Here is a 17,206-nt window from a genome sequence, read left to right on the forward strand (position 1 = left end):
CGTCTGGTTTTGCTGCTGCGCTTAAACCGAGCCCGTTTACGGGTTCTCATTTCAAGAGATGGCAGAGTAAGACCCTCTTGTGGCTCACTTCTATGGGAGTGCACCGAGTTGCTGAAGGTACTCCCAGAGGTCCGCTTACTCCTGACGAGGATAAAGCGTTCGGGGATGCCACCGTAATCTTTGTGGGTGGTGTCCTAAGTGTGCTTGGAGACAAGTTGGTTGATGCTTATCTGCACATCCGAAATGGGAAGGAACTGTGGGATGCACTGGACGCTAAGTTTGGTGCTGCCGATGCCGGAGGTGAACTGTATGCTATGGAGCAGTTCAATGACTACGGAATGGTTGAGAACCGATCCGTAGTAGAACAGGCTCATGAGATACGAGATCATGGCAAAGGAACTCGAGCTCCTCAAGTGTATGCTACCGGACAAGTTTGTCGCGGGATGCATTGTCGCTAAGCTTCCCCTTCGTGGAGGAACTTTGCCACTTCCCTGAAACATCAGAGGCATGAGTTTTCTGTTGAGAATATCATGGGCTCTCTGGATGTTGAGGAGAAGGCGAGGGCAAAAGACAAACACACTGGAGGAACCGAGGGACGTTCTGCTGCCAATATGGTGCGGAAAAATGCCCACAAGTCCAAGGGAAAGAACAAGGGAGTCTCCCAGACTACCAACTTCAAGAAGAAGGGGAAAACGGAGAAGAAAGATCCTTGCTCGGGTGTGTGGCGAGACTGGCCATCGGGCCAATCGTTGTCCACAACGCAAAGGAAAGAAATGTCGAGTCTGGACGGAACTCAAATTTTGTCGGCATGGTCATTGGCAACACGAGAGGAAGGAACTACGGGGTATGGTAATATGTTACCTACTTGTTCTTTCGGTGTTTCAGCCCACGAATGGTGGGTTGATACGAGTGCTAATGTTCATGTGTGTGCCGACATCTCCATGTTTACCTCTTATCGAGCCCGAGGTTCCTCAGTAATGATGGGGAATGGGTTACATGCTACTGTTCGTGGTGTTGGCACGGTAGATCTGAAGTTTACTTCGGGAAAGATCGTGCAACTGAAGAACGTGCTGCATGTCCCTTCTATCAAGAAGAATCTTGTTAGTGGCTCCCGTCTTATGAAAGATGGGTTTAAGTTGGTGTTTGAGTCCAATAAAGTTGTACTGTCTAAGTATGGAACTTTTGTTGGAAAGGGATATGAATGTGAGGGAATGTTGCGTTTCTCTCTAGAAGACTTCGTGATAATGTTGTGAACCATGTAAGCACTAGTGTTAATGAAACTAATGTTTGGCATTCACGACTTTGTCATGTTAATTTCGGTTGTATGACGCGGCTTGCCGATATGAGTTTAATTCCGAAATTCACCTTTGTCAAAGGCTCTAAGTGCCATGCTTGTGTGCAAGCAAAGCAGCCTCGCAAGCCTCACAAGCCTGCGAAGGAAAGAAACTTGGCACCACTAGAGCTCGTACATTCGGATCTATGTGAGATGAATGGTGAGTTGACAAAAGGTGGAAAGAAATTTTTCATGACTTCGATTGATGATTCCACTAGGTATCGTTATGTGTATCTCCTCAAAACTAAAGATGAGGCTCTTGATTTCTTTAAAATCTATAAGGCTGAAGTTGAGAACCAACTTGAAAGAAAGATAAAAAGGGTTCGGTCCGATCGTGGTGGAGAGTACTTTTCTAATGAGTTCAATTTATTCCGTGCGGAACATGGTATAATCCATGAGAGGACGCCTCCAGATTCCCCACAATCCAATGGGATTGCGGAAAGGAAAACCGTACTCTAACAGATTTGGTTAACGCCATGTTAGATGTTTCGGGTTTATCCAAGGAATGGTGGGGGAGGCTATATTGACTTCGTGTCATGTCCTAAATCGTGTTCCAACCAAGAATAAAGAGATTACCCCTTATGAGGAATGGGAAAAGAAAAGACCAACACTCTCCTACCTACGAACTTGGGGCTGTTTGGCTAAAGTGAATTTGCCAATCACCAAAAAGCGAAAGCTTGGACCAAAAACCGTGGACTGTGTCTTTCTTGGCTATGCTGCCCATAGCATTGCTTATAGATTTCTTGTGGTGAAATCTGGAGTGGACGACATGAATGTTGGCACCATCTTTGAATCAAGAGATGCTACATTCTTTGAGGATATATTTCCTATGAGAGATATGCATGGCATGTCTAGTTGGGAATCCGATCCAATACACGAAACTCCTATGGAGTCTGATGACGAATCTGATGATGAGAGTTCAGATTCTGATGAAGATAACAATGAAGCTCCCACAAGGAGTAAGAGACAAAGGACTGCAAAGTCTTTTGGTAATGATTTCATTGTGTATCTTGTGGATGATACTCCCAGTACCATTTCAGAAGCCCTCGCATCTCCCGATGCGGACTCACTGGAAGGAAGCGGTTCAAAGCGAGATGGATTCCATCTTAGCTAATGGAACGTGGGAGTTATCAGAGCGTCCTTATGGGTGCAAACCTGTAGGATGTAAATGGGTATTTAAGAAGAAGCTTCGAGCTGATGGTACTATTGAAAAGTACAAAGCTCGGCTTGTAGCCAAAGGCTATACCCAAAAGGAAGGAGAAGATTTCTTCGATACCTACTCACCTGTGGCGAGATTGACCACAATTCGAGTACTACTGTCATTGGCTGCCTCACACGGTCTTCTCGTTCATCAAATGGACGTTAAGACGGCTTTCCTAAATGGAGAGTTGGACGAGGAAATTTACATGGAACAGCCTGATGGTTTCGTACTGCAAGGTCAGGAAAGAAAGGTGTGTAAATTAAAGAAATTTTTGTATGGTCTCAAACAAGCACCCAAACAATGGCATGAGAAGTTTGAAAGAACTTTGACATCTGTGGGCTTTGTTGTTAATGAAGCCGACAAATGTGTGTACTACCGCCATGGTGGGGGTGAGGGCGTTGTCCTATGCTTGTATGTGGATGACATACTAATTTTTGGGACAAGTCTCAAAGTGATTGAGGAGGTCAAAACCTTCTTATCTCAGTGCTTCGAGATGAAAGATCTTGGAGAAGCTGATGTTATATTGAACATCAAGTTATTGAGAGATGAGAATAATGGGATTACACTTGTGCAATCTCATTATGTTGAGAAGGTATTGAGCAGATTTGGCTATGTTGATTGCAAATCTTCTCTCACACCTTATGATCCTAGTGTCTTGCTTCGAAAGAATGAAAAGGCAACTAAAGATCAATTGAGATACTCTCAAATCATTGGTTCACTCATGTATTTAGCTTGCGCTACGAGGCCTGATATCTCGTTTGCTGTGTGCAAACTTAGCCGGTTTGTGGCCAACCCGGGAGATGATCATTGGCATGCTCTTGAGAGAGTGATGCGCTATCTAAAGGGAACCATGAGTTATGGAATCCATTATACCGGTCATCCAAGAGGACTTGAAGGGTATAGTGATTCCAATTGGATTTCTGATGCTAAAATGAAAGCCACAAGTGGATATGTTTTCACTCTTGGTGGTGGCGCTGTTTCCTGGAAGTCTTGCAAGCAGACCATCTTAACGAGGTCAACTATGGAAGCAGAACTCACAAGCATTAGATACGGCTCTACTGTCGAAGCGGAATGGCTTCGTGAGCTCTTGATGGACTTGCCTATGGTTGAAAAACCAATACCGGCTATCCTCATGAACTCGTGATAATCAAACTATGATTGTCAAAGTGAAAAGTTCTAAGGATAATATGAAAAGTTCCAAACATATCAAGAGGAGATTGAAGTCTGTCGAGAAACCGAAGAACTCCGGAGTGATAGCATTGGATTATGTCCAAAGTGCTAAAAATCTGGCAGATCCTTTCACAAAAGGACTATCAAGAAATATGATAGACCTTGCATCGAGGGAGATGGGTTTGATACCCACTTGAGTTGCCGAGGGGGTAACCCAACCTATGTGATCGGAAATTCCGTGAAGTAGGACATGGGAAAACAAACCGGAGCAACTGAGTTGAGAGAAAATATAATACTCCCACTCCGCTGCAGATGCAATTCTCTCATAGTTACTGTAAGGCAGGTTGACGATGTCCTAATGTGTTCTGAGCGGCTCTTAATGAGCGAAGACGCTGTCCTACAGGGCGATCTTTGAAGAACACACCTATATGAGTGACACTACTGGTCATAGTGTGGGAGATTTGGGTGAATCTCTAGTAAGCTCATGAAAGGCCGAGGAGTATGACTTATAAGCTCCACCCGAGGGGAAGGCTATGGCAGCCTAGTACCGTGCCGGCATTGAGCGAAACTTGCTGCACAAAGACTGACAATTCAAGGCATAGTCCATTATTCAGTTGTAGCAAGCGTAGCTCCTTTCCTAGGTGGAAGTTCAACTTAACAGTCTCCACTGAAGTGCAGGTATATTAAACAGTAAATGGAACTAATGTGTCATCTGATGTGCATATGAGATCTGATGGGGGATTGTTGAATGTAGATGGGCTGCAACCAAGTAAGGCAGCCCATGTAGTTTACAATTCCTGAAATCTCAAGGCCCATCACGTTGGCAGCTTGGGACAGCCTTGGGGGACAAAGTTTAGTCCCACATTGCTAGTTGGGAGAGAGTTGGAGTGGTATATAAGGGCTGCTGTTCTAGTCATTCCAAGTGAGTGAGAATAGAAGAAGCCCTCGCGCACTCCTCCTCCTCCGCCCGCCCGTCTCGGCTCGTCACGACACGTCACGCACGCACGCACGTCGCGTTTCGTGACTCGAGTTCGAGTTTGAGACACACTCAAGGAAGTCTAAATTTTTGCTTGGTGCACCAACTGTGTTGGGTACGTGTCGACCTGCATGTGCATGCTCGCCGCGTGTCCCTGGCTTCCTACGCGTGTCAACGCGGGCGGGTCGGCTCTCCTCCCAGGCTATACAAGGAGACCGATCAGATCTGGAAAAGAAGGCTCTTAGATCTCTCTCTCGCGAAGTTCCTTTTGCTACGCTACTCTCTAGTCTTCCCCATCCCGGCGACTGCGTGCACAGCCGTCCGGGAGAGCAGGCCTCCGAAACTCCGTCCGTTGAGATCCTGCACCGGGAGACGGGCGATAAGGTTTTTGGGGAGCGTCTCGGCGCGACTGCTCGCTACTGTTCGTCTTCTTCTTCGACGACCCGGCTGCTTCATCGACAGATCCGACTACACCATGGGCGACATCAACAATACCCATGGTGGTGGTGCTGCTGCTGGTGCGACCTTCCCGGTCGCGATGTACGTGCTTTTACTCTCCTACCTTGCACTGCTACTTGTTCCATGTTCAGATCTGATGCATGTGCTTAGTCCGATGTGTATGGTTAAGTATGCTTGTGCATCTGTAATCTTGCTTTCGGTAATTAAACTCACACGGAAATTGCCTAATAATCTAACACTAAATATCTAGTTGCTGTGAGTATCATTATTACATTCATCACATGTATATATATGTTCTTTTTAATGGTCCATGCTATCTCATCTTATGAAAGCAGATACCTGTTGGAACTCTATAATTTACAGCACAAGGGTATGGGATAGCGTGTTTCTGGAGCTTGGTAGGGGCTGCTCCTTCTCTAATATCTTTATTTAGTCGACTGTTCAAGAATAAGTGATGATCTTATGTGCCACATAGCTCGAGATTCTAAGAACTTAACAGGAACATGACACCCCATTTGGCATGGTTATGAAGTAGTTCCAAGTTTGCATCAGTTTGCTGCAAACCTAGTGGAGACAGATGGGAACTTTTTTGTATGGTTAAATTATGTTTCAGTCATGTTTAACCTGGAACTCTGAGCATCATGTTTTGGCAGAACTCAGTTCTGTTTGGTTTCTGAAATTCTCTTGCTACAGATATAGGAGACAAAGCATTGATATCTGTTACCTGGAACTGTTAATCACTTAAAAGGTTAACACTCCAATTTTTTGAGAGGTTTACACTATCATGCATTATCCTTTCCTTTTTTTTCTATCTTTCCCAAACATATCATTCCTTTGCTGATGTACATCCCTATGATGATAAGTTCATATCTCAGTTTGTGAATTTTGTTTCAACTGTCTTTTCATACAGGGCTGGCTGCAATTGCTAAAGATTGCTCTCTTCAAAAGTTAAACTTGTGTGGGTGCCAATTAATCACTGATATTGGACTGACATCCACTGCAAGTGGGTAGACTGATCGTCTGGCTATAAGTGTTCTCCTGGTACATACTTATGACACTGAATTTATGGCACTATCAAATCATCCAAAATTTGAGAATGAAAATGGCCTCTACTTCAATTGTTGTTGTCCATACTAGGTTTGGGAAGCTGGCCAAAACTGATTGGTAAGACGGTTTAACTAGATTTCAACGAACATAAAATTTGCGCCTCTTGATATGATCCTACTCATGGCCTTTCATGGCAAACCTGTTAACTAGCTGCCCTAGTACAAGCTTTTAGGAGTTCAGATAAAACAATAGCTCCATTTTTACCCAAATAACATGGAGTAACACTATGATGCTAGTCTGAACACAAGTTACAACTCAGAATTCACAACCATAGGCTGGATGGAGGGCAACGCTGGCTGGATTCTCGGTCCAATCGCATCCAGCTCCACTCTCAGGCTCATTACTCCAGCAAATCGGCCTCTGGAGCCGATTTAGTTCGGCTGGCTCCGCGCTGCATGTAAAATTGCGGTCGGAAACGAGAAGGGCAGGCCGGGCTGTTCTGTTTTTTCGTGATATATGGTTGGGGTTCTCTCATTAGTATCTGGGCGAGGAAGAGAGCTGGAATTTATAGACTTTAGTGATGTTATTGAAGAATTTATAGATTGTAGAAGTGTCGTGCTGAATCACTCCATTTTTGTGATATGTTCGGGATTCTATCATTAGTAGCTGAGAGAGAAAGAGAGCTGGAATGTATGAGGAACCAGGGAAATCCTTTTTTTTGGCATAAATGGACAGGCTGGCCTTGTATGACGAACCAGGAAAATCCATTTGGAAACTGCTGGGCGTCCCCCGGGGGATCTGATTCCCCAGCCCCCGGGTCCCCAGCCGTCGGATCAACCATTTTAACGGTTAGATTTGCATGTAGCAAAAAAAACATCTCCGACAGCAAAAATCACCCCCCGGCAGCAAATGACTGAAGCAAAAAACGGTTCGTTCAGAAAAGAAAATAAAAAGGCTGGGCTCGCCGGAGACCTCGCCGGAGACCCCGTAGCAAAAAATATTACGCAGATGTAGCAAAACCGCAAATAAATTGTAGCAAACTTTTTTATTCATATGTTGCAAATTCTCTAAAACATCAGACGGAGACATCGCCTGCAGCCGGCAGCAACGCCGTCCGAGGTTGTAGCAACTCCGTCCATCAAGGACAGCAACGCCACAAGCTGCTAGGAGCAACGCCCTATGTCTATGGTAGCAAAAATCCACCCTCCGCCGGAAAATCGTAGCAAACCCAACCTCGTCGGAAAATCGTAGCTTAATTTTGTACCAAAAGTAGCAAAACAGTTTTAATAATTGTAGCAAAGAAATATACTATTGTAGCATCGTGGCTTCGTAGCACTTTGAGGTAGCAAAAATAGCAAAATTATATATCTATGTAGCTAGTGGAGCAAAGTCCCCAAATCAGGACACCATCAACCACGGCGGTAGCAAAACAGAGCATTAGCAAAGTCGGCCGTCTCTTGTAGCAACCACGTCCACCGCTGGAAGCACGCCCACCCCGCCTGCAGCCCACCGCCCTCCTCTGCAGCAGATTCATGGCGGCGACGGCCTCCCCGAGCTGTGCGCGCGGGGCTAGAGCTTCATGGCGACGGGCAGAGCTCGTGCCCGAGGTCGAGGAGGAGCTCCGACAGCGCGGCCTTGGCGCGGACGTGAGCGGCGGCCGGACGGTGCTCACGCGAGGAGGACACAGACGGCCGGAGCGGGTCGAGGTCGAGACGAGCAGGGAGGGGCGACGGGGGCGGGAGAGGAGCTCGAGGCCGGCGCGGGAAGGGGAACAGCGGCCGCGTGCGTTGGCGGGAAGCTGCGCCGGCGAGGGGCTCGGGAGCGGCCGGCGAGGAGGGCGAGCTTTCGGAGGGGGAAATGCACTGAGGTGGGCGGCGCCGACGGGGAGGTGGGCGGAGCGGGCGTGGACGAGAGGTTTCTGGTGAGGAAGAGATAAGGAGCTGACGTGGCTGGTTTTTGACCAAGTGATTGGGGCAAATCGTACGACGCGCGACCCGGAGGCTGCGAGACGCGCAGCCCCCGGGGGAATCTAATCATTTTCCAATCCATTTTGCACATAAGTTATCACCAGAACACAAGGGAACCAAATCATACTTGGCTGCTTCAAAATGCAATAAGGCGACTGTTTGGCTGCATGACAAATGAGAAGGAAAAGACCAGAACGACCAACTGTTCTAAAAGTGTTCAAATTATTCGTACACTCTGTGCTCGCTGTTTGCTTCTGTTCCTAATTACTTTTTTTTGAGCTGAAAACTGTAGGGGAGGCCTCGACAATAAATTTTATTTATTAAAAAAAAGAAATATATGTACAAGATAGAGGTAAAGAATGTACAAAAGGGCTTAGCCCAGGGCATAGCCCAAAGGAACTACAGATCATCTAGCCAGGCTAAAAGGGAGGATTTGAGATCATCCTTCATTCTGTAAGAAAGGAGGAAGAGGTCCCTTTTGAAAGAAAAGGTCAAGCTCTAATAGAAGGTGTTTCATTATCAAAGATAAGACCATTCCTGCACTTCCAAATATTCCAGCAAGCTGTGGCAAAAACTTCAAAGAAGAAAGGATTTCCAAAGTTGCATCTAGCTGTCGTAATCATCTGGGGGAATTCAAGGGTGTCATTGATCATGATGTTAATTTTTGCCCAACATTGCCTACTGAAAGTACAGCTCCAGAAAAGATGATCCCTGGTTTTCAACAATCTGTTGTCACAAATTTGACATAGCCCATTGTCTTCGAAAGTGTAGTTTTTCCTTATGAGCATATCCTTCATGTTTAGTCGGTCATTGGCAAGGAGCCAGAAGAAAGTTTTTATCTTTGGTGTGCATTTAGATTTCCAGATCCAAGGAGAGAAAGTTTTTTTTTCGAGAAAACGCAAAAGAATTTGCGTTTCATTGCATTGAAAAGGAAGGCAACAGGTTACAACCTCCAGAGAGGACGGACACACACACAAACACACGACCGTCCTCACAAAGCGACTACAACTAGGTGAGGAGGTGCCTCTAACTTCAAAACGCAACACCAAAGGGCTTCGCCTAGCCTAGCCTCCAGCCATGAATGGCAGAGGTGTCGAGACTCGGAGCAACAGGGCTGTGCCACAACCAATGCCAAACACCTCGAAGGACAAATGCTGCTCCACCACAGCCGAGGCCAACGTACCTCGCACCCATAAATGCCTAGAGAGTTGGCAGGTGGAAGGCAGGACCTGGCTGGGACTAGTGTAGCAGTCGTCGGGGAGTGTCGTCGCCGGTGTAGTGCACCCCTGAGTCCAGCACCCAGTGCGGCGGACATGCCAAAGAAACACATCACCACCATCTCTTGCTGCCGCATCGGGTACTCCATGTGCAGCCGAAGCAGCGCCTTCAAGAAGGGAGCAGCGCAGAGACACCATCGCTGCTCGGTCCGGTTAGCCAAACCTAGGGTTTCCCCCGGTGCTCGTGGAGGATGTCCAGTCAGGGTTATTACAACGCCTCCATGGAGGTAACGACACCCTCGGGCGTCGCCGTTGTCAGCACCGGCCATCACCGTGCAGGGATTTCGCCCAACCCAAGAACATAGACTATCTAAGACCACCAAGAGGGCAGACTGGAGATGGGGATCAGGTTGCTGAGGAAGAAAGCCAGCACTGGTAGGGGAGCCAAGTAGTGTTGCCGTCGAGGTAGGGAGGCACCGACCAGCGCAGGCCAGCCAACAGTTGGGAGCACGTCGCCAGACTGGCGGCCGAAGGGGCCAGCCACCGCGCCGTCGCAAACCAGGAGAGAAAGTTGGAGCTTGAATGTGCTCAAAGTTCAACTTGTAAAACTTGTTGGCAGAGAAATGATTGCCCCAACTATAAGACCAAATGTCATTACCATCCGCATTCCTAGCAGACCTTGTTTGTTCGACGAGGTGGTTAAATTCATGGAATTCCTCAAAAGCTTGGTTTGATAAAGGAAGGTGGAAAGCATCAATGGGGTCACTCAGGTCAAGGATGTTCTTTACTGAGGCAAGTTTGTTAATAGCAAAGTAATGGAGCCTTGGGAACCTTATCATTGGGAGATCTGAAGTCCAATTATCGCTCCAAAAGAGTGCAGTATCACCAGATGCAATGGAGCAGGAGGCAATGCTTTTAAACTTTGAACAGAGTTTGGCAATGTCTCTCCACCAAAAAGAGCTAGAGATGTTGGTGCTTTGTGGAGAAGAGTTGTTGTAACTCCTCCAAATCAAATGGACCCAAGGAATGTTTTCCTTATTGAAGAACTTGTGTAAGAATTTGATAAGTAGGGCCTCATTGTGGGCAGCTAGATTTGTGATACCAAGACCCCCCCTTTGGATTTTGGCCTACAGACAAGGTCCCATGCCGCCAAGGATTTAGGTTTATTGGAATTCTCCAGTTTTCCCCAAACGCCAATTCTTCTAGTCTTATCCACAATTCCAATAGCTCCATCAGCTAACTTAAGAGTGCAGAGATAGAAGGTGGGCAGAGAGCTAAGGATAGCCTTAGCCACCATGATTCGTCCATCAAGGGAAAGAAAAGAGGCAGTGGCTGTAAGGCGATGGTTGATCCTTGAGTAGAGTGGACCAAGGTCTCTAATTCGGGGTCGGGTAAGGCCAAGCGGAAGTCCAAGGTAAGTGAAAGGGAAGGACTCGAGCTTGCAGCCAAAAAGACCAGCCAGATGAGCCACTTTCTCGTTAGCGAGATTAATGGGGAGAAGACATGACTTCGCAAAATTAACCCTAAGGCCTGTTGATTGTGCAAAGGCTTCCGGGATGCCTTTAAGAAAAGAAGTTGGCGGGAGCAGGCTTGCATAATAAGGAGGGTATCGTTTGCATATTGGATTATCGGGAAGTCTCCATTGACCGGCGGGATGGGGTGATGTAGAAGGTTAAGTTGTTCCTAATTACTTATTACTCCCTCCGTTCCTTTCTATAGTGCCTATAGATTTTTGGCACGGAAATTAGCGCAAGAGTATTTTTTACAGAAGACCCCTAACTAAACGATTTGAAATCAGACTAAAATTAGGGAAATCGATAACTTCCTAACTTACCGTAACAAATCCCACAAATCTGTCTGGTTGACTCTCCATATATGTGCATCCAGGTTTAATTAAGGAAAGAAAAAAATTACTTCCTAAATCTAAGCAATCCTTGGGGCCATGCATTAGGAATCTCAATTAACTGTTTCCTATTTTGTATAGATTTTTTTTTCATGCATGTCGTGTGGGAGTTGACCGGTGGAGGGGGTAATTGAAAAAAGCCAAGCTACAGCCTTATATTGTGAAACAAATGATAAAAATCTATAGGCACTGTAGAAAGGAACGGAGGGAGCAATAGACTTTGGGGCAGCTATCATAACCATGCTCAATGTTTTTCATTCGGATATCTTCCCGTTGGAAAAAGCACGATTGTTTTTCCCCTGCTCGTTGTGATCCAGCTCAATGCAGATTGGGATGAAGGAAAGAGGTTCTACTTTCTTGCCATTACTCAAGTTTTCATGTACTGTCAGGACAAAATTCATAGCCATTGACACTGTAGCGGGACAAATGATTTCATTATATACTTTCCATAGCACGTTCCATTTAATTGTGTCGATTAGAACTACTTTTGGTAAAATGGGCTTTTAGTGCTAGAGAAGTATGCCGATCAATTGGCCTTTATGTCATGAATTCTTCTATTTCAGAAGTAACTTCTTTCGAGCATTTTAGCCTGCAGAGAGCGTGTGCCTGCTTATCTTCAGGTTGATTATCACCAAACATGGACGAATAAAAAAAACTATTAATGTTCTTTTTCCCAAAGAGTTGGGTGCAAACATAAAATGTCTGGATGTACCTGTGGCTATTCTTTTCTGAAATTTTTGACACTACATTGAAATGTGCTTCCAAAGAATGGGTTCATATGCACCTGTGAGCCAAATAAGATTTCCGCTCCCAAGAGGCTTATTTGGTTTTTTTTCCGACAGAACACAAGACATTTGCGTTTCATTTTGTTGAAAAGAGAGTTTGGGTTACAATTCTCGTAGAAGGCAAGTTACATGCAAGCAAAAGTATTCAATGAACGTCCCATGTCGGCTCTAAGCCCACGCGCACCAGACCTTGCCCACAGTGCTACCTCACCCTTGATCTTGGCAATGCGGGACAACATCAAAGGTCGAGCTCCATCGAAAATACACTGGTTGCGATGTTTCCATAACATCCAGGGAAGGAGGAGGGTGCCGGACACGAGGCCCTTGCTAAGTGGCTTCGGCCCTCCTGAGAGGCTTTTGAACTTGATTATTTGCTGTTTCCTCAATGCTTCCGGTCTGCTCACCATCATCCCCATCACATCCATAGTGCTCATTATCAGGCTCTTCACTTCTACTCTGCCCATCAACATCACTTCTACCTTGCTCATCGCCATCCTCATCATTTCTACCCCGCTCATCACCATCCTCATCACTTCCACTCTGTTCACCATCAGCATCAACCTAATTAGCAAAACACACAGAACTAACTCAAAAAAGAAAGAACCAGTAATAATTAATCATCAAATGAGATATTCCTGATAAATAAACAGGATTTACGAATGGCTGGATTCTATCTGGCAATGAATGGGCAAAAAAACATTAGACCGGCGGATGAGCTCTGATTGCCCATCTAACACATCCTTCATGCTTCTGGCCAGATAACTAACTATGCGAAATTAACAGGATTCAACCTAATCATCTCAACTCAGAACAGAAAGAATCAGTAAATTCTTGTAAATGATACTGCTGATGCATCACACACGTAGCCGTGCTTCTGCTCCCTCAGTAACTGGTCGAACTCCTTGCGTTTGTGAGGTTGGTCTGCCAAGCTGTCCTTCACGTCGCTGACATATTGTGCCCAGCTGCCAGTAGATATCATACTATGCCGGCCGTGGGCAGTCACCAGCCTCCGGCAGCATAGATGACTCGGAGGCTCGTATGACCACCTTTGGCCACCCTTCACAACCAGTGCGGCGAAAGGGGAACACCATAAATTAGAAGAGAACACCAAATTCAGGCTGACAACAGCTTGCATAAGAAAATTGGAAAAATAAACAGTTGCTCTAAAGTGCAGTCTAATTTTTTATTGTATACGCACTGGATGCATACCTACTCTCTGCCACAGGTACATATTTCAATTATCTACTGGCATGATCTATCACGAACATTTCTTTATTACTTTCTGCCACAAATCTTAGAATGTTTATTCACTATGATGTGTTCTCTCTACCTTCTCTGTGATTTCTGAGAGAACTAGAAATTTTCACTTAGGCTCGCACTAAATGTTTTTGATAAACATATCTTCCTGGTTGTGGTCAAAGGACTGTGTTTCCTATGATCTTTGTGTAGTTCAGTCCAGTACAGATTCTGATGAAGAAATTAAGTACATCCCTCAGGTACTGCTACTTTCTTGTCAACGACGTTCAGTACTTTGATAATAATTTTAGATAGTGCTAGGGAAGTATCATGATCCTTTAGTCTTGTTGATAACTCATCAACTCTGCTACCAACAAGGTGTTTGCCTGTTTATCTTCCAGTTGCTCCTTACCAACGAAGAAAGAATAAACTTACAACAAGAGCCCAATGCACACGAAGGCCGACGTGTTTCCATGAGGTCAAAGTTTTTCATGTTACATGCATTAAGGAGTGAGTGTGACAAAATACTTACATTTGACATTGAAGAGGCACGCCTGCGCTTCTGAGTAGTTTTTTCTCGCCCATCTTTTTCCACTGTTTTTGTTTGAGAAATGTAATCTTCTTCTACTGTTTGCCTAGGATTACTGTTTTTCAGTTTATCCCTTGTAGTTACAGCTGGATCAACAGACCTTGATCTTTTACGTGTCTCGCCGATATCCTTGAAGTGCTTCTGAACAGATTCAACGAGTATTTGGATTTCATCATCTTTCTCCTTGAACAAGGAGCGCATTTTCTGCACCTTCATTTTGGCACCAATAGCTTCTGATCGCAATATGACAATCTCATGATCCTTCTTTTGGGTCAAAACTTTCTTGTTCTTCTGGAGCTTAGCGTAGTCCTGCTGCATTATACTCAACTGGTTCTGTACAGAATTCTTCTCCGAGACTAATGCAAAAAGATCCTTGTCGTGACTCCTTTTGGCTTCCACAGCTTCTGCTTGCAATCTGTCAATTTCAGCATCCTTCTTTTGGGCCAACACCTCAAGCTCATCTACAGTCTTCTGAAGCTTTAGTGCTGCTTCTTTAGCTTGTGCTGCCTCCACTTCCTTGTTATTCAGGAGCTCGGCGTAGTCCTGCTGCATCGTATCCAACTGGCTACGCAGAGAATCCTTTTCCAAGAGCAATGCGGAAACTTCCTTCTCCTTCTTAGAGCTCAGGGTCTCATAAGCTTGCTTTAGTTTCCTTAGCTCCGCGCTCAAATCGCTTGCAACGCGATCCACGGCGTCCTGATTCAGCTCCGCGCGTCCTCCAACTTCCTTCAGTTGCATAAGAGAACGATTTACGAAAAATCAACGAGAAGCACAAACTAGGCTGCATGTTTTGAGCTATGAATAGATTAGGCTTTGGTAAGTACCTTAGAGTTGGGGGTTTCTGCACAAGTTCGGGGATCATCATCCAGGTCACTGTCTCTGAGTTCTACATTGACGGCAGAACAGAAGGCAATGTAATTCAGTAGCAGCATGAACTCACAGCAATTAGTTGGAAAATCCTAAGAAGAGGATTAGCACCAAGAGATGAGGGCTCCGCACCGGCGAGTTTCTGATTAGCACCGAGAAGCAGCTCCACGTATGCCGCCTCCCATCTCATCTTCCTGGTCGCATCCGCCTTCCTTCCGCACAAACAAAACACCAGTTAGCATCAGAAAGAACCCAAATAGGAACGGGGGGAATGCAGCTAGGGCGTGGACGAATCACCTGCAGCTTCTTCCTGGCGTCGGCGGATTCTGCACGCAGCCTGTCCATCTCGGCGTCCTTCTCCCGCGCCGCCGCCTGAAGCTCGTCCACGGTCCGCTGAAGCCTCCGCGCCAACTCCCAGGACTCGCGCTGCACCCTGTCAAACGACTGCAGGCGCGCGCAGTCGGCGGCGAGCACCTCCGTCTGCGCTTGGCTCTTGCTGGCCATCGCCTCCACCCGGTGGAAGATGGGCAGCCACTCGGCGCTCCCGCCGCCCTCGCCACCGCCTTCGCCGCCGCCGTCGGCCATGGTTCTTCTAATCGGAATACTGAAGAGCACGGGCCTTAGAGGGCTTCAGTAGCTCTTCCTAATTGGGCTTCGGCCTTGTGGGCCTAAAACTTACTGGGCCGCCTTTGATCATCTAAGTGCTGGAGCCTGAAGACGCTCAGAGAAAGCAATTGTAGCCCGTGTTAGTTTCTTCCAATTACGCTAGGCACAATAATTTCCCTGCAGTTAATGAGTTACAGCCAACGTGAATAAATAGTATACGCAAATTCTATCTCTTAGTCGACTTCGTTCTGGTCCTACGCCGAGGTCACGCGTCCGCGCCGTTGGATGAGATCGGACGATCGCGCGCCGTCCCGCGCGGGGGGCCACCACCTGGTCGTAACGTCCGCCGTTTTTTTTTTGGTGCGCGTAGTAATTTCCCAGGCGGTTCAAATTTCGGGACTCGTGCCGTCGGCTTCATCCATTTCGCCTCCGCTCTTCGCCCAAATCTCTCCCGGAGCTTCGCCAAATCGCCGGCCAAATCGCCGCCGCTCCCCCGCGATTCTCGCCGTAGAGTAGGAGATCCTGGCCGCGGCGGGTGTACACCATGTCGGCTGGCGGCTGATTTCGTCGTCGGATCCGCATTTCCGTCCGCTCGGCGGGGGAAGGTCTTCATCGCTCGTCGACGGTGAGGTATGGTTTGCGCCTCTCCTCCCTCGAGCGCAAGACCCCGCATCCGGGTTTGTCTCTCGTGGTTACATCCTTCGTATGATCCGGCGGGGATTCGGGGGGATTTTTCGGCTTTGCTCGGTTTTGCTGCTACATCTACTTTGGCGCCCGAGCTGTTTCCTGGTAAGTTGATGGTGATTTTCGTTCAGCATATGTTAGGATCTGTTGAAGCATTCACGGATCTAAGTTATTTTTCGAGGATCTCCCCTCCGCAACTGCTGATTTTAGTTGTAGCAACATATCCATGGTCAAGCTCATAGCTGATGTGTGTGGATCCTTTTTTTTATGCAAACAGTGTTACATCCTAATTTGTATTGATATTTTTTCCTATGTAGTGGTTACATGCACCCATGTTTTTTGCATGCAGTGCTATGTATGTGGGAATGAAAATGTAACAGTGTAGCACATGGTTATCAAAATCAAATGCTAAGTCTAGTTTTAGTCCCTGAAAAAATGGTTATCAGTTGTTTTCAGGTGGCATAAAGCATGTAGCACATGGTCCACAAACCATGTAACTAGGTCACACAAACCATGATATAAGTATCCGCATTACTGCATGTCACATGATAGCTATACCTGGGGGGCATGTAACTGGAAAATGATATGTTTGTGTTCGTTGCCAGCAGCTGTAGCTGTGTAAGTGCTTGTAACATATTTTTTTGCTAAGATGCATGTAACTGAATCTGGTCAGTATATTACTGAATCATGTACAGCAGCTACAGATATGGGGGAAAGGGATTTTTTCTATTTTTTTTTTTTGCTAGGTGCATGTAACTGAATCTGTGTACAACTTCCTGATGTAACTATAGATTTTTATCATCTTTTACATGCAGTGTTTATTGCATCACGTCGACCTTGTAGCTCCGACTCTCTACCATCTCTTTTTTCTACGCTTGAGTTTTTTTGGTGCATGTAACATCATAATGTGTAGGACACAAAATGGAACATGCAGCTTACATATATGCTATATGCAATAATAGATTTTGAGCTATCTTTTTTTCCTTCTGTATATTCAGATTAGTTGTTTTTTGTTTTTTCACAGTAAAACTAACTAATTTTCTTAGACAGAAAATAGAGCTATGGACAACAACGAAGAATCTAGGAACCCCATGGTTTCTCGTTTAGTTATGGATTACCTTAGTCTGCAGCCTGGCCCAGTAATTGGTGTCCTCTTGGTTTGTGTC

The 17,206-nt window shown here is 46.1% G+C and overlaps 1 protein-coding gene across 1 annotated transcript; it reads right to left on the bottom strand.

Annotated features, from left to right (window-relative positions):
* Positions 1–12,222: 12,222 nt before the first annotated feature.
* On the bottom strand, positions 12,223–15,335 carry LOC124689770 (rootletin-like). The gene is made up of 5 exons (XM_047223241.1): positions 15,048–15,335; positions 14,862–14,958; positions 14,708–14,769; positions 13,827–14,609; positions 12,223–12,619 (listed from the first exon to the last, which is right to left on the bottom strand). Exons 1-5 carry the CDS (start codon positions 15,333–15,335, stop codon positions 12,386–12,388), a joined length of 1,464 nt encoding a protein of 487 aa, XP_047079197.1. The 3' UTR covers positions 12,223–12,385.
* Between the last annotated feature and the right edge of the window lie 1,871 nt (positions 15,336–17,206).

The sequence above is a fragment of the Lolium rigidum genome, chromosome 2, assembly GCF_022539505.1.
Source record: "Lolium rigidum isolate FL_2022 chromosome 2, APGP_CSIRO_Lrig_0.1, whole genome shotgun sequence".
NCBI lineage: Eukaryota > Viridiplantae > Streptophyta > Magnoliopsida > Poales > Poaceae > Lolium > Lolium rigidum.

Bases quoted from the DNA above. Each gene is read 5' to 3' on its own strand.
- LOC124689770 (XM_047223241.1), bottom strand. From the start codon at position 15,335: ATGGCCGACGGCGGCGGCGAAGGCGGTGGCGAGGGCGGCGGGAGCGCC. The intron at 14,610-14,707 runs GTACTTACCAAA...ATGCAACTGAAG, and splicing joins CAGAAACCCCCAACTCTAAG to GAAGTTGGAGGACGCGCGGA. The intron at 12,620-13,826 runs GTAAGTATTTTG...TTTGCTAATTAG, and splicing joins GTGCCTCTTCAATGTCAAAT to GTTGATGCTGATGGTGAACA.